Genomic DNA, 24,506 nt, shown 5'->3' with positions numbered 1-24,506 from the left:
AAAAATGAGTAAGTTCTTATGATTTTGCACCTTTTGAATGCTTGTTCACATAGATGAGAACTTTTCTCAACACATAAATCATCATTAGGCAACATTAATCCTGTTTGATAAACTTTTAATTGACAGAGCCATCTAAAAGAAAAAAAAAACTTATAACTTCGAGAATTTGGTTTAAGCTTCAACAATTAATGATTTAACTATATTTTATTGTAAAGTTCTTTATGTAACAAAATACTTTGAGATTTTCGCCAGAAACGTTCAACATTTAAATTTTATGAGTTCAATCTTTAGCAATGAACTCATTTACATTGTTAATGTTATGGGCTCATATTTATTTATTGAGTTTTTACACATAGATTTATATTTTGCATCGTAAGTACTGGTTTATATGAAGTGACCACCGATAAATTAGATACGGCCCTGATAGGCTCGTTGAGAAATGGCAGCACAGTTGCAGGCTTGCAGCAACAAATGATTCATCATGTTTTCAGCAACAAATTGTTCTTATTACAACTCACACTTGTATTTGCATAATATGAAATGCAAATAATAAAACGACACTGATGATTCATATGGCCGATCCAAACATGCACCATTACACATCACCTAAATCACACACTAGGAAAACAAACCAATTTGAATAATTATTGGTAGAGAAATAGCTAGAAGGGCACTTCAAAAACCAGTGGAAGGACGACACGTTCACCATCACAGATGTAGGAGATTTATTGCAACGTTCCACGCCAATCTGTATTTTGAATGAGAGTGCAGTCAGAGCTAATATGTCTGAAGTAATAAGGCTACAATCAATTTCACAGAATGCTACAAGAATTGAAGAAGAAAGTGTAGTACCTGTTGGACACAATGTGTTAGGATAGGCTTTCATATAAATGAACACCATCAACCTCATAGTAATGTTTGATGGATGGGATCCGTCTAACCTTTGAACGACTGCTACTTCCTTTACCACGAACATTCTGAACGAGTTCTAATGAGGCTTCTTTCAGATTCATCTGTTCCAAATTGGTAAGATATTCAAGTCCTTGAGGCACCTCCTTAAGTTTAGGACAATCATGTATATGCAGACGAACGAGTTTTGGCATAACTCCTTCCAGGAATACCATTTCATCCAACTCTGGCAAACATGAAATGTGTAGGTCCTCGAGCTTTTGGAATCCTGATTCTAAGTGCAGCTGTTTCTGGCTGGCATAGGCATTAACCAGCACAAGATGCTCCAAACACGGAAGCTGACTGATGCAGGGGATAGGATCCTGATCTTCTGGGAAGTGGCTCCAATGCAAATGCAAATGCATAATGTTGAGCATCGAAGGAAACCAACGAGGAACTTTGCACATTCTTCCAACTAAAGTAAGCTTCCGGAAAATGGATGGAGTCCCCGAGAGATCGTCTAATTTAAGAATTGTATTTGCATCCACTGTCATCACAAGTAGATGGTGAAGGAATTTAAGTTTGTTGATGGACGAACATAAATTCTTCATATGTTCTTCTTTGACATTTGTGAGCTCAATCCTTCTAAGCTTAGTCATTTTCACTATCTTACGTGCTATATCCGCGTTTGCCTGTATGCAATTAAGAACTTGTAAGTTCTTCATCTTCCACAGCTTGCCCGGAACTTGCACCCCTCTAACATATGCAAAATGTTCCGATCCTATCTCTTTGCCATAGGCCAGAAGATGTCGCAGATTATGCAGCTCGGTGATTCCATTTGGTAGTACATTCACTTCTGTTCGCCTAATATCTAACGTCTGTAGGTTTCTCAGTCGATTCACAGACGTTGGAAGCTCTTTTATTCCTGTACCACCCAGACTTAAGTACCTTAAATTGAACAAGTTACCTAGTTCATCAGGCAACGAATCAACTTTGGCATCGTTCAACTCCAACACCCTCAGTAGTCTAAACCTGGATAATAGACCATCCGACAAAAACTTGGATTCCACTTTGTCATTGAACATAGAGAAAGATCGAACGTGTGTCAAATCACCTTTTATCTTATCCGTTCCATCAACATTGTGCACGGACAATCTACGTGCTCTTATCTCATCTTTCTCCAGTATTTCTTCACTACATATAGACAAGAAATTCTCCTTCTCTGAGATCGAACGAGCTAGCTCCCACATCAGATCGTGCAACTTGCAAGTCTTCGGCCTTATAAAACTCTGATGCTTTACAACCTGGAGTAAGTTCCTAGAAATCAGTTCCTTGAGATAGATTTTCCCGACTTCTTCCGAATTCAGGTTGTTCTTTTCTTCCAGAAAACCTTCAGCCATCCACATTCTAATGAGTCTGCCTGCTCCTATCAATTTTCCCATCGGAAAACGACAACAATACAAAAAACAGTTCTTAAGATAGTAAGGCAAATCATCGAAACTCAACAACATAACAGTTTTAACCTCATCCAGTAACTTATTGTTGCTGATATGCCAACTTAAGCTGTCGTAAACTTCCCTCCATTTCATTTCCGACCTATCTTTAGACCCCATTAGTCCTCCAAGAGCAACAATTGCTAATGGTAGACCTTCACATGTTTTCGCCAATGTCCTGCCTATTTCCTCCAGTTCAGGAGGACACTTGCAATCCGGCTGACTTGAAAATGCCTTGTTGCAAAATAGCATCCACGCGTACTCATCAGCTAAAGGTTTGGAACGAAAAACATTCGATGCACCAGGACCATAAGGGTAAGCTGCAATGTCTTCATTTCGTGTTGTTATGATGACTCTGCTCCGGTTTTTATCATCTGGAAGAGCAACACTTATTTGTCTCCAAAAATTATTGTTCCATACATCATCAAATACAACAATATACCTCTTGTTGTGCAAGAACTTCACAAGAGTCTCCACCAACTGCCTGTAGTCCATTGACTTCAAGTTTTTCGGGATCAGATCTTCCTTTTCAACGAAAAACTCTGAGATCAGCTTTTTGAGCATGTCCTCAATCGTGTGGTTTTGTGAGACGGAAACCCAAGCACAACAGTCAAAGTTCTTCCTCACAGTCAGGCTAGTATAGACTTTCGCAACTAAAGTTGTCTTACCTGAACCACCCATGCCCGCGACAGAAATGACAACACGGTGAGCCTCCTCTCTCTCCAAACTTGACAGCAACGAGTCTTTCACTTTATCGATCCCTATAACTTCATCATTCTGAATGAAGAGTGAAGATTCTCCAATATTTTGCACACAACTACAACAACTTAGTGAATTTGATCCAGCGTTCGAGGATGCTTCCATGTGACTTAGATCATACCTCTTGCTTCGTTTTGCAATGTCTATAATCTCAGATCTGATTCTCTTCAACTCCAGGGCAGTTTTATACCTCAACCACAGTACCTTTGGAATGTAAAATACACCAGCTAGACGCCCTCTAAAACCGCTTCTTTTCATGCTATCCACATGATACAAGAACTCATCAATTATATCTTCAGCTTCAAACGCTACGTTCCTCACTTGTACCACCCAAATACATACCCCTTCATTCTGGTTTTTACACTTCTCAGCATCTTTTATAAATGAACCTATGCTCTCTAGCTCAAGTTTCACCTTTGAGATTTCGTGACGAACTCCTCCAATCACATATCCTGGATTGTCAAGCACAAACTCTATGCTCATTAGCAAGATTTTCACAGCAGATTCAGCCATTTTTTTCTCAAAAATTGTTGATCTCACAAGATAACTATTTGCTAATGATGTATAAAGCTAACTATCAAAACCAATAGTATAAAGCTGCTCATGTATGATATATTTCATTTCTCTGGAAAAAAAAGACATAATACATAAAAAAAAAAATATCCTTTTAACTTGCTTAAATTTGTATAAAATTCAACAAATAAACACGCATGTCATTTTTTGTCTTACGTAGTGTCTTACATATATCGTGTCAGGTAAAACTCATACGTCTACTTGTTCAAATTTATACAAATTTAAGTGTCTACTCGTGCAAACTCAAAGTTGAAGGACATAAATGTAAAATGGATCAAACTAAAAGGTACATCTAATATTATGCCGAAAAAATAAACACCCAAACAGTAAAGTATGTCCACAAATTAAAACTACTTTTTTAAAAAAAAAAATAAATCCTTTTTTAAGTAGCTTCTCGTGTTTTGAAAAAATTAAAATAATATAACTTTATGTGGCTTTATGAGTCAAATAGACATCCATTATTTTTTTGGAAATGGACCCTTCTTGCTCTCAAAAAAGGACTAAGAAACACCAAATAGGGAAGTTGTTTGATAAAAGAGTAAATCATGACAAAGAATTGGGATTATAGAAACCTAATTTTACTACTAATATATTGTGATTTGTGACATAATTAACAACCCCTGTGCCTTGGTAGTGAGATCGGAGCGTGTAATGATGTGTGGATTAAGTACACGTGATAATTTCAAATAATTGAAAGTATGATGTTTTAGTGAAGAAGGATATAGAGATAAGTGCATTATTTATCGAGTTTTGAATAGATAAAATTTACAAATTAAATAGTCACTTTTCAGTCCACTAACTCAAAAATAGCTATTATCATGAAGTTTCAAATTCTATAAATAAAGCGAATATTCAAGAATCAAATAAATACAAAAACATCATTTTACATACGCTAGATATTTTTTTAAAAAAAATCAGATATTTATTAGAGGGGGTGATTCCAACGATATCATAAAATTCAAACATAATTTAGATACGTAATTGATAATTATTATCATCTCTTTTTAAAATTTAGAAGACAATATTTTATTAATTTCCATATGACTTTGATAGCTTATCAAGATGATTGATATCAAAAGATGAATTTTTTGGAATTGAGTAAAATAATTATTTTCTGCATAATAAATATATATATTATATGTGTATATATTTAATATAATTGGAGATATTAATTTTGCAAAAATATAAACAACAAAGTTTAAAATATATACTAATATATAATAATTAATATCATAAGCATAAATTAATGAGCGTAAAAAAATATATTATGATATATAAAAATAGAATGAAATAGAAAGGATCGAGTTCACTGAAAGCACAATGTCCCCTTAAAAAAACTATTTCCCTCCAATACCAGAGGTTACATCCTTTCTGGTATTGATACAAAAGTAGTATCAGTAAGTTATTCAACAGGAGTAAAATACACGAATATTTCATTCTGCGGAAGAGAAGAAGAAGATCATGATTTTTGTTGTTTTAACGTAAAAGGAAATCCCTCAATTTATAAACAACAAAGGGTCGTGTGAACAAATGTTTACAACGCCCTATTAGAAATGTTACAACTATTTGGAAAATATTGCAACCCTTCGAAATGTTCATAATCTTTCATAAAAGTTATAACTTTTCATAAAGTCGCAACGCTTCATTAAAGACACAACTTTTTATAAAAGTCACAACTTCTAATAAAAGTCGCAAATCTTCATTAAAGTCAAAATTTTTCATTAAAATCACAACTTTTAATAAAAATCGCAAACTTGTGAATAAAAACCCTACCACTATAAAAAGTATCATGGGTTCCAGCAAACTTGCAAATAAAAGTGAAATTATTCTACTCACATCATATTTTAAAAAAGTAGAAGGCAAATATTACTTGGATTCCTAAGTAAAGTCTTTGAAAAAGAACTTATGAACATGATTGAAAAAAGATGACAAAGTTGGTACACAATTATTGAAAATACGATCCACAATGCATTCATCTCTCTTTCTTCTTTTGTGGAAAAATGATTATGCATAAAATTCGAGAAAGGATCAAACGTATTACAAAAATATATCGTATCAGTAACAAAAATTTGATAGTGTTAAGAGCTAGTTATGTATGCTCTTTATCCTTTCTCAATTTAAGTTACAGAATCTCAGATACATTAAAAAACATGTGGATATATAGCTCATGAGTTGCGAATGATACAATTACATAATGAGAGGAAGGTATCTGCGAGGAGAGTGATGATTTCGAGAGGAGAGAAGGATGTATTCGAGAGGCGATAGGGATACACTAGAAGTCATTTTTATAATTTTTAAAAATAGCACAAAATTTTAGAGATTACGCTAAAATATGAATAATGTATTTATATAATATTTATGCTTTTTTTTGGGGTCCCACTGTCAACACCATTTATGATAAAATGGCACTACTAATGTGATAAACATTTTTTCCTATTTAATATCTCCATCCACATGGAGTAATATAGTACTCCACATTAGCCAAAAAAAGAATAATTTGAGTAATTTAAATATGTTAATAAATAAAGTACTAGTATTTAAGGGTGGTCAATGACTTGGAAAAACAATAATGGGAGATTAGATAAAAAGGAAAAATGTTGATGGGTGATTTTATTTTATCTATCTATTTTTTGATGTGCATAGTTATCTAAATTTGTGGGAATAACAAATATCTATTAAATAATTAAGATACACATAAGCTAAGCTGTTCTAGATACTATTGATATAGAAATTTACAAATATTGGTGTACAATCAAAATTATATAACATATTGATATTAGCTAGAGATTATACATAATCCAATTGATTTGTTCAAAGGAAATTTTTTTCAAAATAAAAAAAATATTGAACCAAATATTTTGCAACAAAAATTATTAATTTTGATGATTTTTAAGACTTGGCTTTCCAAGTCTTCTTATATATCAGTCAAAAAGAATGAGAATATTAATCAATGTTGTATTGACCAACATAGTCTCCAATTAACCCATCAAAATGAAATGTTCACAATTCTCAAAAATAAAAATGTGTGGGGAATTTATCTTTTTTTTATTCATAAGCTATCGAATTAAAAATGTAAAAAAAATAAATATGTGCTTAACCTTGTTTTTCAGTGTTCGGTATGGAGAAAATTTATTATTACAGATAATATTAATTTATCATAATTAAGTGATAAATGATCGAAAATATTGAGTTTGAATGAATATGGTATTGCCATGCATGCTATATCCACCTTTGGTTAAAATAAAGCATATTGAGTTCAAATGAATATAATACTGATATTTTATATCCACCTTTAGTTAAAATAAGGCAAAAGCTGGTCTTGACCAAGAAACCACAGGTTTCGCTTGGTGGGCCGGGAATGCCCGACTTATCCAATAAGGGCAACTTTCACATATAGCAAACAAAAAATTCATATTTGTATAATATAGCAAACTTTGCATAATTGCGCTCCATAGCAAACATAAAAACTGTATAATTCGCTATACATATAAAAGTGTATAATTCGCTGGCCTAAATTGTATAATTCGTTGGCCTATTTCGCTGCAATTGTATAATTTGCTTTGCATATAGTTGAATCGAATTAAAATGTATGTATATTGCATAATTATAAGTGTATAGCAAGAAGATATATGTTTTTCTCGCTTTATACAAAAACAGAAACACAATATATACACTTCTGTTGTATAAAGCTAGAGAAAATTGTATTTCACTGCAATTGTATAATTCGCAATTGTATAATTCGTTGGCCTTTTTCTCTGCAATTTTTGAAGTAAAATGTTTGTAAATTGTATAATTAAGTGTATAACATGAAGATATACATTTTTGCATGTGTATATACAATTTTCTCTCGCTTTATACAAAACAGAAACAGAATTATACACTTCTGTGTATAAAGCGAGAGAGGCGAGCGAGAATGGAGAGTGGCGAGCGAGATTCCTGGGAGAGAGACGCTGGCAAATTTTAGATAATGTTTGCTATGGAGCACAATTAAATCAAACCCTAGCTATTCCATTTAATTTAGGTTATTAGTTTGCTATTTTATACAATTTTCCCATCCAATAAACTACTGGGGGCTCATATAGCCGATGTTGGATTAATCTTATTATGGGCCGGAGTAATGAATTTGAAGTGGCCCATTTTGTTACTTTCGTCATCCCAACAGAAAGTTCGAACTAATATTCCTATTTTACAATTGTAGTGTCTTAATCAATTTGTATGCATCTTGATCACTACCTCCGACAAATACAAGTATTGAATAACTCTGTCCATCAAAGCTTAGATATATATATTTAAAATCAACTCATGATTTTACATCAATTGAAATTTAAACCAACCTATATATACACATCTTGATTAATTTTATGGTGTATCCATTATCTCCTATCAATATAAGTACCGAGTAACTCTATGTATCAAAATCTATCTGTCTGTCTATCTATCTATCTATCTATCTATATATATATATGCATAGCATTTTTAACCACAAATTCAAGGAGATGATTTCCAGCATAAAATTGGTTTGTCTCCCACAGTAGGAGCACACAAAATTGATCATCTCATTCAGCAACTTGAATAAATACATTATTTTTTTATGGCAAACTTGTGCACAACACTTGTCTGTAAGCCATATAATTTTTGCTTAAGAAGAGTATTGAAAATGAAATACAACTACAAACACAATGCAAGGACTAAATGCACCAGTAATATTAAAAGTACATGTAAGCTCATACAAGTAGAGGTTACAACTTGATGAGTCGATCCACTTACATGTCTTGCTTTTACTGCTATGCCGGGAGTTCAGCACTAGGACAACCATTCCTCTGCATAGCACCAGACTGCGCTAAGAGTTGAGGCAGTCGCAGTTTCCTCAAGCATCTGCACTGGCGAAAAAACTAAGTGTAACGTTAAGCTTGCTAGGAACACTTACTTGCAACTATAACGGGACAGAGAGTTTGATAAAGATGCTGAAATTTCACCATTTAGGGGAAGAAGCACTCCTTGAAGAGAATCCAGAAGAAATATTTGGAATGGATATGGAGAGCTGAGTGGTGGAGAAATTATTTTTGCCCGATCCCTCGTCAAGATTGGACCATGATTCTTTCGATGTAGGCCACTCGTCAAAGAATGAACGCATTGGATGCTGTGGCTCCTGCTTTACTGTACTAGGTGAATCTACGTCACTGCTGAAGAAGCAATGTTGGGGTTGCTGTTTTGATTCAATCACAGGCTCAAACGGATTAGGTAAACTACCCAACAGCTGGGAATCATTTTTCAGATTGGCCTTTGAATGAACTTGTGATGGCATCAAACGCCACATGTTGTCTGTGTTAGAACCCGTACTTCCAAGTCCTCTCACACTCGTGGAAGCTACTGGCATGAAATTGTGGTCATCAACATCAGGAGCCATTCCGTACCTGTGTAGCATTTCATGAAACTGGATTTTATGCCATTTACACCAAATGCAAGACCAACAATACACCATATCAGACATATTCACTGAGCAGTGACAAGAAAACATACATGGAACTTCCAACAGTATCCAATACCCTATGTGAAGAGCGAACATCATCTTAAGAAAAGGGCTTAAAAAAACAAGATATACTTTCATCAAATTAAAGAGATTTTATTGACAACCACCATTTTTTTCTTTTTTTGATAAAGATTGACAATATCATGCTTGTATTAAGTAGGGTATAGCAGGGGAGACTTTGTCATATTTCGTCCTCTTCCATAAAAATCTTGTCGTACTTATAAGAATCTAACAAATATTAAATAATTCTAACTGTGCTATAGTTTATGAGCTCAAATTAATGAAGTAGATGATTAGATAAGATCTGAGATAACATCACAATTAGTGATATCCCCTATTAGCAACTCATGATTACTAGTCTTTTCACTGTTCTATGCAAGATAATTTGGACCTAAAACAGTTTTACAAAGGGAAGATGGTAACTGAATATAGGAGAGAAGAATATCTCCCCTACTTGACAGTTTCAAGTTTGAAACAATTGGGCAAAAAAAGAAGGGGATTGACAGTCAGCCAAGTCATATTTAGCATCTGTCCAAATGTAAAAGATTTGAGCCAGCAACTCTATCTTTCATCAGCAATAGAAAACACAGAATATAGGAGCAGAAGACTTGTCACTTGAAAACAGTATTAAACAGTTATGTGGCAAAACACCAAGATTTTATGCAAAGCGGCACAAGAATTTAGATGAAGTGACAAAAATGACATGCCAACTACTTGAGAGCTCTTTTATAGAGTCACATAATCAAGGTGCAGTACCAGTAAAGGGCAGACCAATGCAAGAAGTATCCCACAACCCACGTTTACGCAAGGTCCGGGAAAAGGGCTGCACCACAATGGGATGTAGTGTAGGTTGTGTATCCTAACGCAAGCACCACTGTTTGAACCCGTAACCTTTAGGTCACATAGAGATAACTTTACCGTAGTTCCGAGGCTCCAAGTTGCACAGACAGTATGAGAAAAAATCTATTTAAGGAGAACATGAACCATAGAGGACAAAGAGGATGTACCTATACTCCTTATTATTTATCCCATAGGAGGCGGGCTCCATTTGCAGTTTCGTGGTGGTGCTTCCGTAACTTATTCCATCTGAATTAGCGACAGAATATAATGGCATATTTTGGAAGCTTCCACTGCTATTGCTTTGGAAACTTACACTTCTATTGCTGCTCCCAGTAGCAGTGTGTGATTTACTTGTCGACAAGGACTGGGAAGTAGTTTGAGATTCCACAGGCTTTCTTGAACGGTTGCGGCCACGATGCATGTGTCGTTCACAATATTTGGAGTCAGGATGTGCATCTTTGGAGCACCTCCACTTCTTTCCATCTGTCCTTCTACATCTTCCTGGCTCGGGGTCAAACTTCTTCCCATAATAGGAACAATAACCCACTACACATGTAATATACATTACCACATTTACATTACAAGCCCATCATTCACCAACTAAAAAGAAAGAACTTTATCATGAGAAATGCATTTTTTTTAAAATCAAGTACGGCCAGAATTTATTGATATTGCATCCAGTATCATGGAATTTCGATAGCTACACTGCCATCAAATTCCATGAGACTGAAGTTTCTGTAACAGACGTTGACATTTATTTACTCTACAGATTTTGTAATCCTGTGTTGTATAACCTTGTTTATTTAAATCATAAACAATTGATGTATTTTGATGATTAAAATAACAACACAAAAGAAACAGACTTTGAAGCAAATTATGAAGCTTGAGAATGTGTGAAGATCTGGAAATTTACAGTAAATAGTTAAATTCATTGAGTTATTTGTGTCGAGTTTATACACATTTGACTAGTCGCACTAAAATACAAATTTGTAAATGACTCTTTCAAATTAAACATATCTTAGCTCTCTGCTTTGCTGTTGGCCTGTCATCGATCATTCAACCCGCTTGTGCAATACCAAAATTAAATTATCTAACAAATATTTTTAGAAAAAAAAAATTGTTTTTTCATATAACAGAGAAACCCACGAGGGACGCACGGTTGAAACTAGATGGATAATAGACTAAAATTAACAAACCATAAGAAAAAAGAACAATGTTTTCATGTAACCGAGAAATCCCTGAGGGCAGTAACAGACAGTTCGAAACTAGGTGGATAGCCTCCTCTATCCCTATCCTTCTCCACTTAAATCCTAAGCCTTTGTACATAAGGTTCGATCCCATGATGAGCAACGAAGTCACACATCATGCATTTGCACTCTTACCTCTAGACAGCTGCGCTAGAAGGATGAATGCTTCTACCTCTAGTAGAAAATACTTCTAAAAGTAATAGTATTCCTCCATCCAAGATTTTAGAATCAAAACAAAGGGATGGCAGTTCATTATCTTTTCTTCATCTTTAAAGGTAATACTCCCTCTGTTTCCTTTTGTTTGTCTTTCCATTTTAGTCCGTTTAATAAAGAACGTATCTTTCCCCTTTTGGCAACTCTTTAGTTTCAGCTTTCCATCTAAGACCCTAACATTAAAAATCATTTTGGTACATATTATGTATATCTTTAATGCAATACCACAAGTCCTAGATCTACATGCTCCAATTTCACCATCAAATTACAGTAAGCTTCACGTTGACAAAACACCATAAAATGCTCCATAACTACAACAAAACAATCTAATTAACAAACAAATCCAAAAAAAAAAAAAATTTGAACAGAAAAAGAAAGAAGAAACTTACAGCTAGGATGACTGAAGAACCTGGCTGAGATAGCATCAAAACTCCGGCGAATAGGTACTACTAGGTCCGGTGGCACAGGCAACCCAGCTACTAAATACTTATAAATCATAGCTTGATGCTCCAATTCCTGCCACTGCACCGCCGTAAACGGTGGCCGGAATCCATAATCATTATACCCCACCTCCCCTCCACCTCCCACCACCCCCACCCCCACCACTGATGTCGTTGAGGTCCCACTCATCTCCTCCAAGAACTAAAAAAGACTTCACCTTTTTGCTTATTTTACACACCCTTTTCCCTTTTCTTCCAAAAGCTGCACCCAAAAATGAAAACAAACATCAGTTAATATACAAACATATTGTAAACGCTCAAACAGAAAGAATAAAAAATAATCAAGAAAAGCCTCTTTTTTTTCGTGTTTCTTCAGTGTGGGGGTGGTGTGGTGAGGGGGTTGGGGAGTAGAGGTTGTTGGGGTTACCCAAAAGGGGGACAGATCTAGGGTTTTGGATAAACCTGCAAGAAGAACAGAGAGAAAAAAAAAGTGAAGAGAGAAAGAATAGTGTACTAGTACTTGTTAATAAGTTTTTTTCTTTTTTTTTTGATTAAGTAGTGATTAAGAACTAATCAAATGGAGATTTGAAGGTTAACATTGTGAATTAGCAATGGAAGAATGAGGAGTTTAAGTTAATGAAAGACTGTTTTTATGAGTGTTGAGGTTAAGGGAAGCATTGGGACATGGGAATAAGGATGTAGGGGTTGAGATTTGAGGGGACCTTGGGGTATGGGGGGCCATTTCTTTGTTTTTGTTGTGGTCCAATTGATGCAAAACATATCTTCTCCTTTTTATTATCTTTAAAAAAAAAAGAATAATTAAAATGTTCATATGATTGTATTTTGTTTTTCAAAGGGTAGTGATAAAGTTTAGTTTTGTTATGAAATAATAAGACATATAGTCAATGAGGAAGAAGAGAGAAAATTTATATATGTCCATTTTATAATAACCAATTATGAAGTTATATGTAAAAACTAAAATAGATAGAGACATTAAATAAAAATTTTACTTACAATTTCGTATGTTAGATAATTTTCATCTTGATGATAATTTACATATTTCTCGATTAAAAAAAATAATTATGCATAAAGTAATAAAGAATACAAATAAAAAAATTAGTAAGGATTCTTACAATTAAAGAATACAAATAAATGAATTAGTAAGGATTCTTAAGAATAAAAATTACAAACAAATGAATTAGTAAGGATTCTTCTGAATAAATAGTACAAATAAATGAATTAGTAAGGATTCTTAAGAATAAAGAATACAAATAAATGAATTGAATTAGTAAGGGTTCTTACTAATAAAGAATACAAATAAATGAATTAGTAAGGATCCTTGCGATTACAAATTGAAATGAAAATTATACAAATAATACATTATGATATGATGTTTATCTAATCTGAGCCAAGTCAAAAAATGGTTCTAGCTTTCTCTTTAGCACAGGCTTCGTCTCTGTAGTAGGATTCCCAAAAACATTCCATAACCTTAGTGTCTCATCAGCAGCTGCAGTCGCCACGGTATAGCCATCCGGGCTCTGAAATATGTCAAGACGAAAAGTCAGTACACTGTGAAAGCACCGCGAAATATGAGCATAAACGAACACAATGTGATATTTTTGGTCAACCAATCATACCTGAGCCATATGAAGAACTCTTGATGTGTGACCAAGAAGTTCAGAAATTTTCGTCATAGAAGGATATTTCCAAACAGCAAGCTGGTTGTCAATAAAGCCATGAGAACTCAAAAGCTCGCGGTCATGTCTGTTCCAAAGCAAGGAACAGACTTGTGAACCTGTATTGACAGAGTTCAAGCATGCCCCTGTATTGGTGTTCCAAAACTTTATGCATTGATCTCCAATGCCACCGCCTGAGGCGACCATATTACTCTGGAAAGGACACCAGGAAAGAGCTTTAACAGCAGATGTGTGATCTGTCATACGGTGAACCCATTGGTGTGTAGAGTTAGCAGACCCCATCGATATGCTCCATATATGAACCAAATTGTCGTTCCCTCCACTAGCCAATTGCTGGCCTGAAGCAGACCACTTCAATCCACATATCTCCTGATTGTGTCCTCTATATGTTCCAACTATGTGAGATCTTATACGCACGTCATTGTTGATGATCATACCGTCCATGCCCCCAGTTGTCAGTATGTGTCCATTCCAATCGAGTGAGCCAACCCTTAATCTGTGTCCTTGTAAAGTCCTCATCTGTGTATAAAGGCAAGATGTTAGACTTCTGATAAAGTAAATTTTAGATAAATTCTCTGGATATTTTGATTTCTACGTAATTTGTTGTATAATAATTAGACTATAAGAAGGAAGAAGAAAGAAACTACTCACCAATCGGCTAGACCCCTGCAAGGTGTTCCACAGCTGAACGTGTGAATTATTCAAGCCTACTGCAAGGCTTCTTCCATCTGGTGACCAGCTGACAGCAGTCACCGGCCCAAAATCATCATCAACCGTGAGAAGCTCAGTAACAGACCCATCAGAAGCATCCCATAGATATACAGAATTTCCCAAGGCAATGGCAATTACGTTATTGCTTCCCCAGTCTAACAAATTGAGATAAAAGTCATCTAGGATGTCAGGAGCATCCAGGGTCCTCTCCGAAGACTGTTAACAAGAAAGGAGTTCTCCAAGTTAGGAACAAACCCCAAGATGAAACATTTATGTACACTAATACAATAAGTATGGTTAGCATGGGCAGATGCAAAAAAAATGATAGTAAAATGGGGAAGAAAGAAAAACTCACTTGGGGAATGTATCTCCTCTTTTTAACGGTTTTTGACTGTTGTATAGATGATGGAGATTCAGAAACTCTCTCAGCCGAATGTGGAGGCTTATTCTTAAAAGCAAGGATCCTCGTTCTGTTCATGTTGAAAATTTCTGCTAACTGCTTCGAGTAAGCTTCTTTAGATGGAGAATTTACTCCATAGTGTTCCTTTTTAACCTTCCCACCACTGAGCATGTAATGTGCATAGTCAAAATCCATCGCAGAACGATTGGGTATAAACCTGTCCAGCTGCATTTTCACAAACATATCATTTAAAATCCAACCTTACAACAAATCTCATACAATGAATATCAAAACACCACTCAACACTGACACTCTAAAACAACGAAAACAATCAGTAGAAATACAACTAAAACCAGGATGACATGATGCAAAGAGCTGACATCCTTACATGTTAAAACACCTAGTCCAAAATATTCTCTAGATTGATTAATGAAAGCTCAAAAAAGTAAAATCACAGCCTTTTACCTATCTTCCCTGTTCCAGTTTCCTAAGTTTGATCGACACATCACGAATAAATTTTCAACAACTTATTCACCTAGCCTCTTTCTCTTAATAACAACAACAACATACCCGGTGCAACCTCTTTTTCTTAATAATGAAGTAAAACCATCATCAAAATTCGATACCCGAAAGTACAAGTCATCAGCTAACCACATCCACCACACCATTTAGCATACTTAACTGATAAAACTGGAAAAATATATAGCGAAAGCTGATCAAACAACATTATATTCATAATTAAGATTGCATAGTGGAAAACCCCAATTTGCAAAATTTAAACGAAAATTCAAAACCCACAAAAACAAAAAATTAAAAAGGAGACACTAATATACATCAAATTCAAGAGCCCAGAATCTACGTATCAATCAATCATCATTTACACCTAATTCGTCTCTACTATGAAAACCCCATTTTTCAAAATCTAAACAAAACGCAAAACCCACATACAAAATTAATAAACGAGACACCAATTTATCACAATTCATAATTTTATCAATTAATCACACCTCAATTTGGCTCGACTACAAGAATCCTCTAAAACCCAGTCCAAGAAATTACTACACAGAATGAATAAAAACAGTAAATGAAATTTAAAAACGTACATTCTCTCGAGTTCTTTTCTTGTGAGACATCTGATTAACGAGAGGAGGTCGAAACTTATTGTATCTGCTCCCTGCATCCATAGATACAGAAAAAAAGAGAATTACTCTATCAAATACAAAACGGCAAAATTGCGAAACAACAACAGAGAGAAAGCAATGAACAGTGTTAATAATAGCAGCGTCGTCTTAAGCAGATCAATCTGAGAATTTCTTGATACAGAGCGTCAATGGCGTATTGAATTTCTTCAGCGTTAATGGGGAGTTTTTTTGTTTTCTACAAGTGTTAAAACTGTAACGGCTATATATACATACATTTCGGAGTCGGGTTATTAGACCGGGTTCTAATTCGGGTCAATTTTTGTGATCCGGATCTATTGATGGGAAAGAGATGCTATTTGAATTTTTTTGACTCAGAATTTTTTTTCATAAGTAAGTACTTATTTTCTAGTGTTTGATAAGTATACGGAAAAATTATTTCAAGAATGTTTATATGTAGCTAGTAAAAAGCGTTAAGAGTGGGGGTTCGATGGTGGTGGAGAGTGGGACAATTGTCAAGAGGCGTGAAGGATGGAAAGGAAACAATGAACTTGAAATATCACTTATGAAATATTATCCGAGTTCGATATTTATATTATAGTCTGACTAAATTTAAGTTCGCACCAGTATGTCCCCCACATTGAGGGTTAAGACGCTCTCTAGCAAGCTAGGGGTACTTGAATCTACGGGCTGAGATATTTGGTTAAGGATGAATACGTACTTATCACTCCACCATAATCTTTTTTGGTGGGTGTCAACCACACACTAACCCGATCGAGTGTAATAATTTTAATTTTTGACCAATCAAACATTAAAAAAAATTGAAATGCATATTAGAAGTTCATAACCAACCAATTTTATCTTAATTAAGATAAAATAATTTATTATTCATGCCCTCCTCTAAAAGTTCATAACAAATTAAAGGACACATATTATATTTATCCTTATTTTTAAAAAAAAAATAAAAATACAAACAAACTTCTTGTTGAATCTAGTGGCCATAGTGTCTCTCATATTATTCACCAACCATTTTCCCGGTAATTTAATGGCACAAATGTTTCTACTTCACACCTCTTCCTTCTCTATACCTATACATACATATTTATTATATTTCACACATGCATGCATGTGGTTACGTTACGTTGATTATGTTATTTGAAGCTTATCGAGGACATGTATAGAAGATTATTCGAGTTTGAATTACTCATGAAAATATAATTAAAATGGTTGCATAGTAATGTTATTCGAGTAAGTATTTGATTTCACTCTGAGTTTTTTTTTTTTTGGACGATCTTCTGAAATGATTATGTATATGGAGGGAGAGAAATAAGAGAGATTTTGAAGAAATCGAGTTTGAATTATTCATGTAAATATAATGAATATGGTTGCATAGTAATGTTATTCGAGTAAGTACTTGATTTCACTCTGGTTTTTTTTTTGAACGATCTTCTGAAATGATTATGTATGGAGAGAGAGAAATATGAGAGATTTTGAAGAGAACAAGCTTAATTTTCTCACCTATTGAAGAATTACTAGCCTAAAATTATAACTTCTCGTAGATCCTCTGCTTTTTTTGGATACAAAAATTATACTTTACTTAATATTAGAAAACTTGTGTTTTTGAATTAGATATACTATACCCCTACTGTTATATTAGTGATACATATGAGTCACTCTCATAACGATAACTGTATGTTTGTAATGGTGCAGTATAGTTAGTGAATTTTGAGGATCAAAAGAGCATATTATTAGAGACGTAAGAAGGAAAAAGGGTTAAAAACCATGTCGAAGGTGGTGCACGAGGGATGGATGGTGAGGTATGGGAGGAGGAAGATAGGAAAATCATTCCTTCATATGCGTTATTTCGTTCTGGAGACTAAGTTGTTGGCCTACTTCAAGACGAAACCTCAGGGAAATGTGGTGAGTTCAATTTACAATGTATTTCAATTGTTTTGTTTGTTTGTCTAATGTATATGTACAATGTGAATTTGATAGTTAAGCTGCGCTTAAAATGTTTTACCTTTCGAAAAAATACCAGTATTTGAAGCTAATGTGTTCAGGATTCTAGTTTTGTTAAGTTAGTTGGTTCTAAATGATTAATTTCGTATATATCCAATGAATTTCATCAGACAAATGCAGAATTTGGACTAAAACTGTTAAGTTCAACCAAACACATAACTTCAACACTAGCTCCGCGTGCATTCAAGGGCACGAATGATGGAAAAATGATACTAAATTTAAAGGTTTTTAACTTATGATGTTACAATAATTGCTAGGCTCCAATCAAGACTCTTCAAATTGATGGTAATTTTCGAGTGGAAGATCGAGGCTTGAAGACTCATCATGGACAGGTGAGTTGTTCTTATTGTTGATATTTGATATCTTGTGTAAATCTATAAGCTTGATGAACATTCAATTAACATATTTCTTCTGTTGAGAAACTGATATGTTATGTACTCTTTACAATCTGCAGATGGTTTACGTCCTATCGGTCTATAACATGAAAGAGAAGCATGATCAAATCACGGTACACGATCTTCTTTATTCCTTCTTACTGTTGTCTTGCCCCAAATATGTGATTCACAAGTAAACAGACGCTCAAACTTGGACTCAGATGGCAAGCAAACACTCTTAACTTTGAGACAACACCTCAACGTGGTCTTAATTCACAACTAAACACTCCAACTTGTCCTTACTGTGTCTCGTGAACACCCAAACACTGTAGTGAAACATAAGTTTTGGAGGTGTCTAGATTAGAGTGTTCATCTGACACAATGGAGACGAGTTGAGATGTCTAGACGTGCACTCTCAAAGTTAGAGTGCTTACTTATCAGCTGAGGCCAAAGCCATGTTAGTTTTGAGACTTTTGTCTATAGAAGGACATGTAAAACAAATTTGTCCCGAGGCTTCCCCATCAAATCGATATATTTATCATGTCAATGAAAAATTATTAATGTTAATCAGAATGTTCTTCCAGATGGCAGCTTTCAACATTCAGGAAGCACTAATTTGGAAAGAAAAAATTGAATCCGTGATTGATCAGGTTTTTCTCCTTATTTCTTGGTAATCTCTTCTTCCCTCATCGTACGTAGATTCTGATGGTGATAGTAACATGTTGATACCTATGCAGCATCAAGAGTCAGTAGGTGGTAGTCGTGCCAAATTAAACGATTTCAAATCTGGGACGGAGAGTACTGGGAGGACGACTTCAGATCAGGAAAGCCCGTAAGCACTTGTTCTCTGTTTAGCTCTGTATCCATAATTCCCTTTCTGATACATGATCTTTTAACTCTTGACTAGCAATTCTTAGACTAGTGATGAGCGGAAAATACACTATAGATTAAACGTTTTTCTAGTCAAAGATAGTATAGTTTAGTTATCATCTCCAAAAAGCTACTTAGTTACCTATACGTGGGCTTCTAACTCCGCCCCTGACCATAAGTTGTAGCTATTACTTATATAGTCTAAACTTCATAATACAAGTCACCCAATTTTGTAGGTTCAGTGCTGCTGAGGATGAAGATGAATCTCAACAAAACATGCTGCGAGGAACAACAATTGCAAACGGTTTGCTAATTTCCCTTGTGCTTATTTGATTTCTATACATGTTTTTAAGTTTCCTTATTTCTTCTTCAGCGATAGATCCTCCGGAGTCTGTGGTGGATTGGACAAAGGAATCAGAGTCAGATTTGGCAAACCCCAAGTATAGGCGCTTACTTTATTGTCAAAATGGTCAGTCTAATTCTCAATTTTTCTTTTTCGTTTCCTCAGTGATAGCAATTGGTTGGATTTTAAGCTGTAGAATATGCGATAAGGGACATTTTCCTGGACTAGTATTGATGATATTTCTCCACTTAACGGGTGGCTGCAGGGCTTCGCATTTTCGAGGAGCTACTCAATGTTGATTTACTAGTATGAACTCATTCCTATGCTCTTTGCTGCTATGTTGCTTGTACTCCCCAAGAGTGTTGCTGCATCCATACCAGATCCTTCAAAAATACATAGCATTTTTAAGATCCTACACTTACCCTGCAGTAACATTGAAGAGTCCAAGCAACATAGCTTTTTTGCTATAAGCTTAGAGTAATTTAGTGAAGTAGGTTGCTTCAGGGTATTTTGAGTGACGAAATTTCTCGTTGTTCCTGCAGCCAAAGGGCTGTAGTAGAGCTATGAAGGCGGTTGGCGTAGTGGAGGCTACTTGTGAAGAAATATTTGAGCTTGTAATGAGCATGGACGCAACACGTTTTGAGTAAGTTTTGTCCACTTGACCTTGTATATACAGTGTGATTTCCGTGACCCTTAGTACTCCCCTCTAGCTCCGCGTCTGACAATAGGCTTTACTTTTCCATCGCAATGCCTTGATTGCACGAGAAAAATTCTTTTTTGATGTAACAGGTGGGATTGTAGCTTCCTGTATGGTAGTTTGGTTGAGGAGGTAGATGGACACACAGCAATACTTTATCACAGACTTCGACTCGACTGGTTTCCGAGGTAATATTTTTTCCCTGTCAAATGCATATCTGATGAACTATTTTGTAGTTATCATATGATTTTTGTTTTAGTTGGTTAAATAGTTCCATTAGTAAAATTGGTTGAGTCACAGTAGCAAAGGCAGGATTTTCACTGAGGGGCTATGTTGCTTGGACTCTTCAAAAATGTCAACATGTACGTGTCAGATTCTCTACACAGGTGTGACATGAAAGGTGAAGAGTCTGCGCAACTTAGCCAAGGAGTGATTCAACATCTAGTATATACATACATATGAAAGAATTTTGAACTTATAGATACAATGTGATTTTCCAGAGGCGTATAAATCGACATAAAGTGAAGGGTGGTCAGTTGAACATCCTATATAATTTTAGTGACAAATCTTTGGTGTACGCTGTGCAGTTTTATTTGGCCTCGTGATCTTTGTTATGTAAGATACTGGCGTAGAAATGATGATGGAAGTTACGGTAAGTATAACCACAGATTCCTGTTTATTCTTGTCGAAACAATCGTTTCTCTTTGTCTAATTAAAATTCATACTCTGGTTGCAGTTGTGTTATTTCGTTCTAGAGAGCATAAGAATTGTAATCCTCTACCTGGATATGTTCGAGCTCATATCGAGAGTAACTTCTGTTTTCCTTTATAGCTTTTACTGAATTCATTTACATTTGCACTAAACTAATCGATCTTTTACGTGTACAGGTGGTGGATTCAATATTTCACCCCTCAAACCGCGTAATGGGAGGCCAAGAACTCAAGTACAGCAACTTATGCAGATAGATTTGAAAGGGTGGGGTGTAGGTTTCATCACGTCATTTCAACAACATTGTCTGTTTCAGATGTTAAATAGTGTTGCTGGTATGCTTCTTCTTATGTTACATTCCTCATATACACTCGTCGAGCTTGTTCTATCCATTGTTTCTCAATGTGGAACTTATGTTTACAAAATCCTATGTTAGGACTTCGCGAATACTTTTCTCAAACTGATGAGAGGGCAGCTGCTCCGAGAATTCCAGTTATGGTTAATATGAATCCACCATCTATCTCCTCTAAAAAAAGCCAGAAACTGTCTCATCATCGTACTCCGTCTTTAGACCAAATACGTGCTGCAAACAGAAATGCAGTATCGATGTTGGACGAGTACTCTGATGAGGATGAAGATTTTCAGTGCACTGATCAAGAGGTATGAACTATATACATACTTTTTCGTATTATTTTTTCATCATCTCTTTCTGAGTATGACTCTTGAACTCCTCCTTGTAGGTATCATCACCGGGTCTTGAAAACGATACGATTAAAACTGGTAGGTGTTGGACCATAGTTTTATTTGTTATTGGTGTTTCGCGATTTTTTTTACTGAAAATGATTTTGATACTTGTGAAGCTCTTGAAGAAGAACCTATGGAGCATATTGATATGTCAACTTTTTCGGGTAATCTACGACATGATGACAGTGATAATGGCCGTGACTGCTGGACAATATCTGATGGAAAAAACTTCAGAGTTCGTGGCAAGAACTTTTGCACGGACAAAACAAAGGTCTTTATCGCTTTGTTTCTTCAATATGTCCTTGGTTTTAGAGTTATGTTTCTCGGACTCTACAAAAATGTCATCAGGTGCATGTAAAGTAGTGCATTTTAAGTGGATGGTCTGACATGAGTGCGGAAACATTTTTGGAGAGTCCAAGTGACATTGATCTTAGGTGGATGGCCTATGTCATGTAGTCTGATATCACTTTGTAAATTGTATATGAAGGTTCCAGCTGGTCAATCTCTCATGGATCTTGTCGCGGTCGACTGGTTCAAGGATACTAAACGAATGGACCATGTCGCTAGGCGTCCTGGTTGTGCAGCACAGGTAAAATAATACATTCGAGTCGTTTAAAGGGAATGTCAAACCATATAGGATATTACTCCCTCCTTGTCGTTTTATGTGACACTCTTTGACTCTGCACAAAATTTGAGAATCAAAGAAAGACTTTTGAAACGTTTGGTCTAGTTTCTAGCTTGTCTTATTTAGTAATGCTTATCTTTTCACTTATCTTTATACATCTTTTTTTTTAGGTTGCTTCAGAAAAAGGACTCTTTACTTTGGTTATAAATTTGCAAGTAAGTTTATTCCTCCCCTGCTTTGAGTTTTGAGTGAAGGGTCCAAATACACACTTGAAGTTTTCCGATTTTTCGAGCTTCCTATCTGATCTGAACTATCACGTGTTCACTTTTCCTCCCTAAACTATCAACAAATGTTTATCAAGACACACCTTAACTATCTGTTGTTACTTACCCCACCCGAACGACAGTGATATTCTAGGCAGGAAAAGAGAACAACTTAAAGTTGAGGTGTGTCGATAAACATTTGGTGATAGTTTAGGTAAGAAATTTGTGCACAAGATAGTTTAGCTGTGTTTTGACCCTTCACCTCACCTTTGCATTTTTGGATTCAAAATGTTTCAAGTCATTAAGTGGAGAACATTTCTGTCTTTCTGTAGGTACCTGGATCAACACACTACAGCATGATTTTCTATTTCGTCATGAAAAAGTTGATACCTGGTTCTCTCTTGCAACGGTTTGTTGATGGAGATGATGAGTTTCGGAATAGTAGAATGAAGCTAATCCCATCAGTACCAAAGGTATCTTTTTCTGTCTTTAAACGGTACATAATACATAGATAGACACCTAAACTTGGCCTCAACTAGCAACTAAAACATTCCAACAGCAATGTTGATGTGACACATAAATTTTGGATGTGTAGACGATGATTTTGTAAGTTGGAGTGTTCAAACTGACACAGTAGAGACGAGTTGAGGTGTCTAAAGGTGTATCCTCAAAGTTGGAGTGCTTAGTTATCAGTTGAGGCGTATTATGCCTTCTTTAAACTATCTCGAAGAATGCTTTCTTTTTTTGCAGAATGTTAATCAGACAACAGTTGTGTATATATGGACAAACAGAAATTGAACATCACATCATCATCCAAACAGAACTATTTTCTATGTATATATAGTAGATATTGAATCCCCTTGAATTCTTCGAGTAACCATCTGCTATGTAGTCATCTGTCTTCCTTCGATAACTCTCTGCCTGTTTGCATTTGTGTAAAATCTTTACCATTGTAGATGTATCATGCAGGGTTCATGGATTGTGCGTCAGAGTGTTGGAAGTTCCCCGTGTTTACTGGGAAAGGCAGTCGATTGCAATTACATTCGCGGTCCCAAGTATTTAGAGGTGAAAACTCATATCCTTTTTCCTTCCAAGAATAGCAGATACAGACACAATACATATAAAAAGTCCTAAACCTCAATCCCGAGCAAGTTGGAGTCAGCTATATGAATCATCATTGTCCATGTCGCTCCATATAAGACCGTCTTAGTTCACCATCATAAAAGAAAAACTAACACACACTTGGTAGTTCTGTACATAGAGATACAATGGCATACACATATATTTGATTCTTGTATTGTTTGCATTCTGTAGATTGATGTTGATGTTGGTTCCTCCACTGTTGCAAATGGAGTTATGGGGCTTGTCATTGGCGTAATCACAACACTAGTCGTTGACATGGCTTTCCTTGTACAGGTACATGGATAGACCTTCATCCATAAGATTACTATGAACAGTTACATGTAGTTATCTTTTAGTCGACAATATAGTACATTGTTTTTATATGTCACAATGAATGATTCGTTTTGGAAACTTTTTGTTAGGGAAACACCCCTGATGAGTTACCAGAGCCACTTATAGGCGCTGCACGCGTCTGTCATATAGAACTATCATCTGCTGTTGTACCAAAGCTTGAACCTGAGCCATCGACAACGGAGTAGATCATATTATGACTGTTGTCAATTTTGCAGAAGGTGGTTTTTTGAAGATATGTAATGTACTTTTTGTTCATTCTTTAGTCTCTTTTTGAGTATTCTTTTAGCTCTGAGAAAAGTTGATAAAGGAGCAAAGTTTTGTATAGTGGTTGTAAAGACTTGATGATTTTGTATTTCTATGGTTGAAAACTTATGCTAGTAGTTCTGAGTTTCAAATATTTTCGTCTAGATATACAGTCTCAAAGTTAAAGAGTGTTTATTTGTCAGTTGAGGTAAAG

At 35.3% G+C, this 24,506-nt stretch overlaps 4 protein-coding genes across 9 annotated transcripts; 1 reads left to right on the top strand and 3 right to left on the bottom strand.

Moving 5' to 3' along the window:
- Window positions 1–458: 458 nt before the first annotated feature.
- On the bottom strand, window positions 459–3,785 carry LOC107026898 (disease resistance protein RPM1). The gene is made up of 2 exons (XM_015228009.2): window positions 853–3,785; window positions 459–748 (listed from the first exon to the last, which is right to left on the bottom strand). Exon 1 carries the CDS (start codon window positions 3,651–3,653, stop codon window positions 870–872), a length of 2,784 nt encoding a protein of 927 aa, XP_015083495.1. The 5' UTR covers window positions 3,654–3,785; the 3' UTR covers window positions 459–748; window positions 853–869.
- A 4,430-nt stretch (window positions 3,786–8,215) lies between these two features.
- On the bottom strand, window positions 8,216–12,690 carry LOC107026622 (growth-regulating factor 4-like). 3 transcript variants are annotated; one of them, XM_015227663.2, is made up of 5 exons: window positions 12,411–12,690; window positions 11,933–12,245; window positions 10,251–10,629; window positions 8,690–9,127; window positions 8,216–8,593 (listed from the first exon to the last, which is right to left on the bottom strand). In XM_015227663.2, exons 2-5 carry the CDS (start codon window positions 12,171–12,173, stop codon window positions 8,581–8,583), a joined length of 1,071 nt encoding a protein of 356 aa, XP_015083149.1. In that variant the 5' UTR covers window positions 12,174–12,245; window positions 12,411–12,690; the 3' UTR covers window positions 8,216–8,580. The 3 variants fall into 3 exon arrangements, with proteins under 3 accessions (XP_015083149.1, XP_027775048.1, XP_027775049.1); XM_027919247.1 differs by having other exon boundaries at window positions 12,504–12,690; XM_027919248.1 differs by having other exon boundaries at window positions 8,216–8,588; window positions 12,411–12,687.
- A 515-nt stretch (window positions 12,691–13,205) lies between these two features.
- On the bottom strand, window positions 13,206–16,179 carry LOC107027259 (cell division cycle 20.1, cofactor of APC complex-like). Of its 2 annotated transcripts, XM_027918882.1 has the most exons (6): window positions 16,057–16,179; window positions 15,895–15,965; window positions 14,747–15,016; window positions 14,332–14,607; window positions 13,621–14,199; window positions 13,206–13,521 (listed from the first exon to the last, which is right to left on the bottom strand). In XM_027918882.1, exons 2-6 carry the CDS (start codon window positions 15,922–15,924, stop codon window positions 13,378–13,380), a joined length of 1,299 nt encoding a protein of 432 aa, XP_027774683.1. In that variant the 5' UTR covers window positions 15,925–15,965; window positions 16,057–16,179; the 3' UTR covers window positions 13,206–13,377. The 2 variants fall into 2 exon arrangements, with proteins under 2 accessions (XP_027774683.1, XP_015083928.1); XM_015228442.2 differs by having other exon boundaries at window positions 15,895–16,178.
- Window positions 16,180–17,023: 844 nt separating this feature from the next.
- On the top strand, window positions 17,024–24,446 carry LOC107028159 (protein ENHANCED DISEASE RESISTANCE 2-like). 3 transcript variants are annotated; one of them, XM_027918950.1, is made up of 23 exons: window positions 17,024–17,178; window positions 17,646–17,850; window positions 18,207–18,281; window positions 18,404–18,457; window positions 18,908–18,973; window positions 19,061–19,155; window positions 19,430–19,497; window positions 19,567–19,662; window positions 19,802–19,842; window positions 20,079–20,179; window positions 20,326–20,421; window positions 20,821–20,885; window positions 20,970–21,041; window positions 21,121–21,276; window positions 21,378–21,601; window positions 21,682–21,721; window positions 21,802–21,956; window positions 22,173–22,274; window positions 22,481–22,525; window positions 22,906–23,046; window positions 23,543–23,638; window positions 23,888–23,989; window positions 24,118–24,446. In XM_027918950.1, the coding sequence occupies exons 2-23, from the start codon at window positions 17,713–17,715 to the stop codon at window positions 24,232–24,234; spliced, it is 2,145 nt and encodes a 714-aa protein (XP_027774751.1). In that variant the 5' UTR covers window positions 17,024–17,178; window positions 17,646–17,712; the 3' UTR covers window positions 24,235–24,446. The 3 variants fall into 3 exon arrangements, with proteins under 3 accessions (XP_027774751.1, XP_027774750.1, XP_027774752.1); XM_027918949.1 differs by having other exon boundaries at window positions 17,641–17,850; XM_027918951.1 differs by lacking the exon at window positions 17,024–17,178 and adding an exon at window positions 17,282–17,336 and having other exon boundaries at window positions 17,641–17,850.
- The last annotated feature ends 60 nt before the right edge of the window (window positions 24,447–24,506 follow it).

The sequence above is a fragment of the Solanum pennellii genome, chromosome 8 (genome assembly GCF_001406875.1).
Source record: "Solanum pennellii chromosome 8, SPENNV200".
NCBI classification, from domain to species: Eukaryota; Viridiplantae; Streptophyta; class Magnoliopsida; order Solanales; family Solanaceae; genus Solanum; species Solanum pennellii.
Note: the sequence above shows the minus strand (reverse complement) of the source record. Positions and strands in the feature narration are given on the sequence as shown.

Bases quoted from the DNA above. Each gene is read 5' to 3' on its own strand.
- LOC107026898 (XM_015228009.2), bottom strand. From the start codon at position 3,653: ATGGCTGAATCTGCTGTGAAAATCTTGCTAATGAGCATAGAGTTTGTG.
- LOC107026622 (XM_015227663.2), bottom strand. From the start codon at position 12,173: ATGAGTGGGACCTCAACGACATCAGTGGTGGGGGTGGGGGTGGTGGGA. The intron at 10,630-11,932 runs GTAAGTTTCTTC...TTACATGTGTAG, and splicing joins GTTCTTCAGTCATCCTAGCT to TGGGTTATTGTTCCTATTAT. The intron at 9,128-10,250 runs GTACATCCTCTT...AATGCTACACAG, and splicing joins ATAAATAATAAGGAGTATAG to GTACGGAATGGCTCCTGATG.
- LOC107027259 (XM_015228442.2), bottom strand. From the start codon at position 15,975: ATGGATGCAGGGAGCAGATACAATAAGTTTCGACCTCCTCTCGTTAAT. The intron at 14,608-14,746 runs GTGAGTTTTTCT...TCTTGTTAACAG, and splicing joins AGAGGAGATACATTCCCCAA to TCTTCGGAGAGGACCCTGGA. The intron at 13,522-13,620 runs GTATGATTGGTT...GACATATTTCAG, and splicing joins GAGTTCTTCATATGGCTCAG to AGCCCGGATGGCTATACCGT.
- LOC107028159 (XM_027918950.1), top strand. From the start codon at position 17,713: ATGTCGAAGGTGGTGCACGAGGGATGGATGGTGAGGTATGGGAGGAGG. The intron at 17,851-18,206 runs GTGAGTTCAATT...AATAATTGCTAG, and splicing joins CGAAACCTCAGGGAAATGTG to GCTCCAATCAAGACTCTTCA. The intron at 21,602-21,681 runs GTATGAACTATA...TCCTCCTTGTAG, and splicing joins TTCAGTGCACTGATCAAGAG to GTATCATCACCGGGTCTTGA.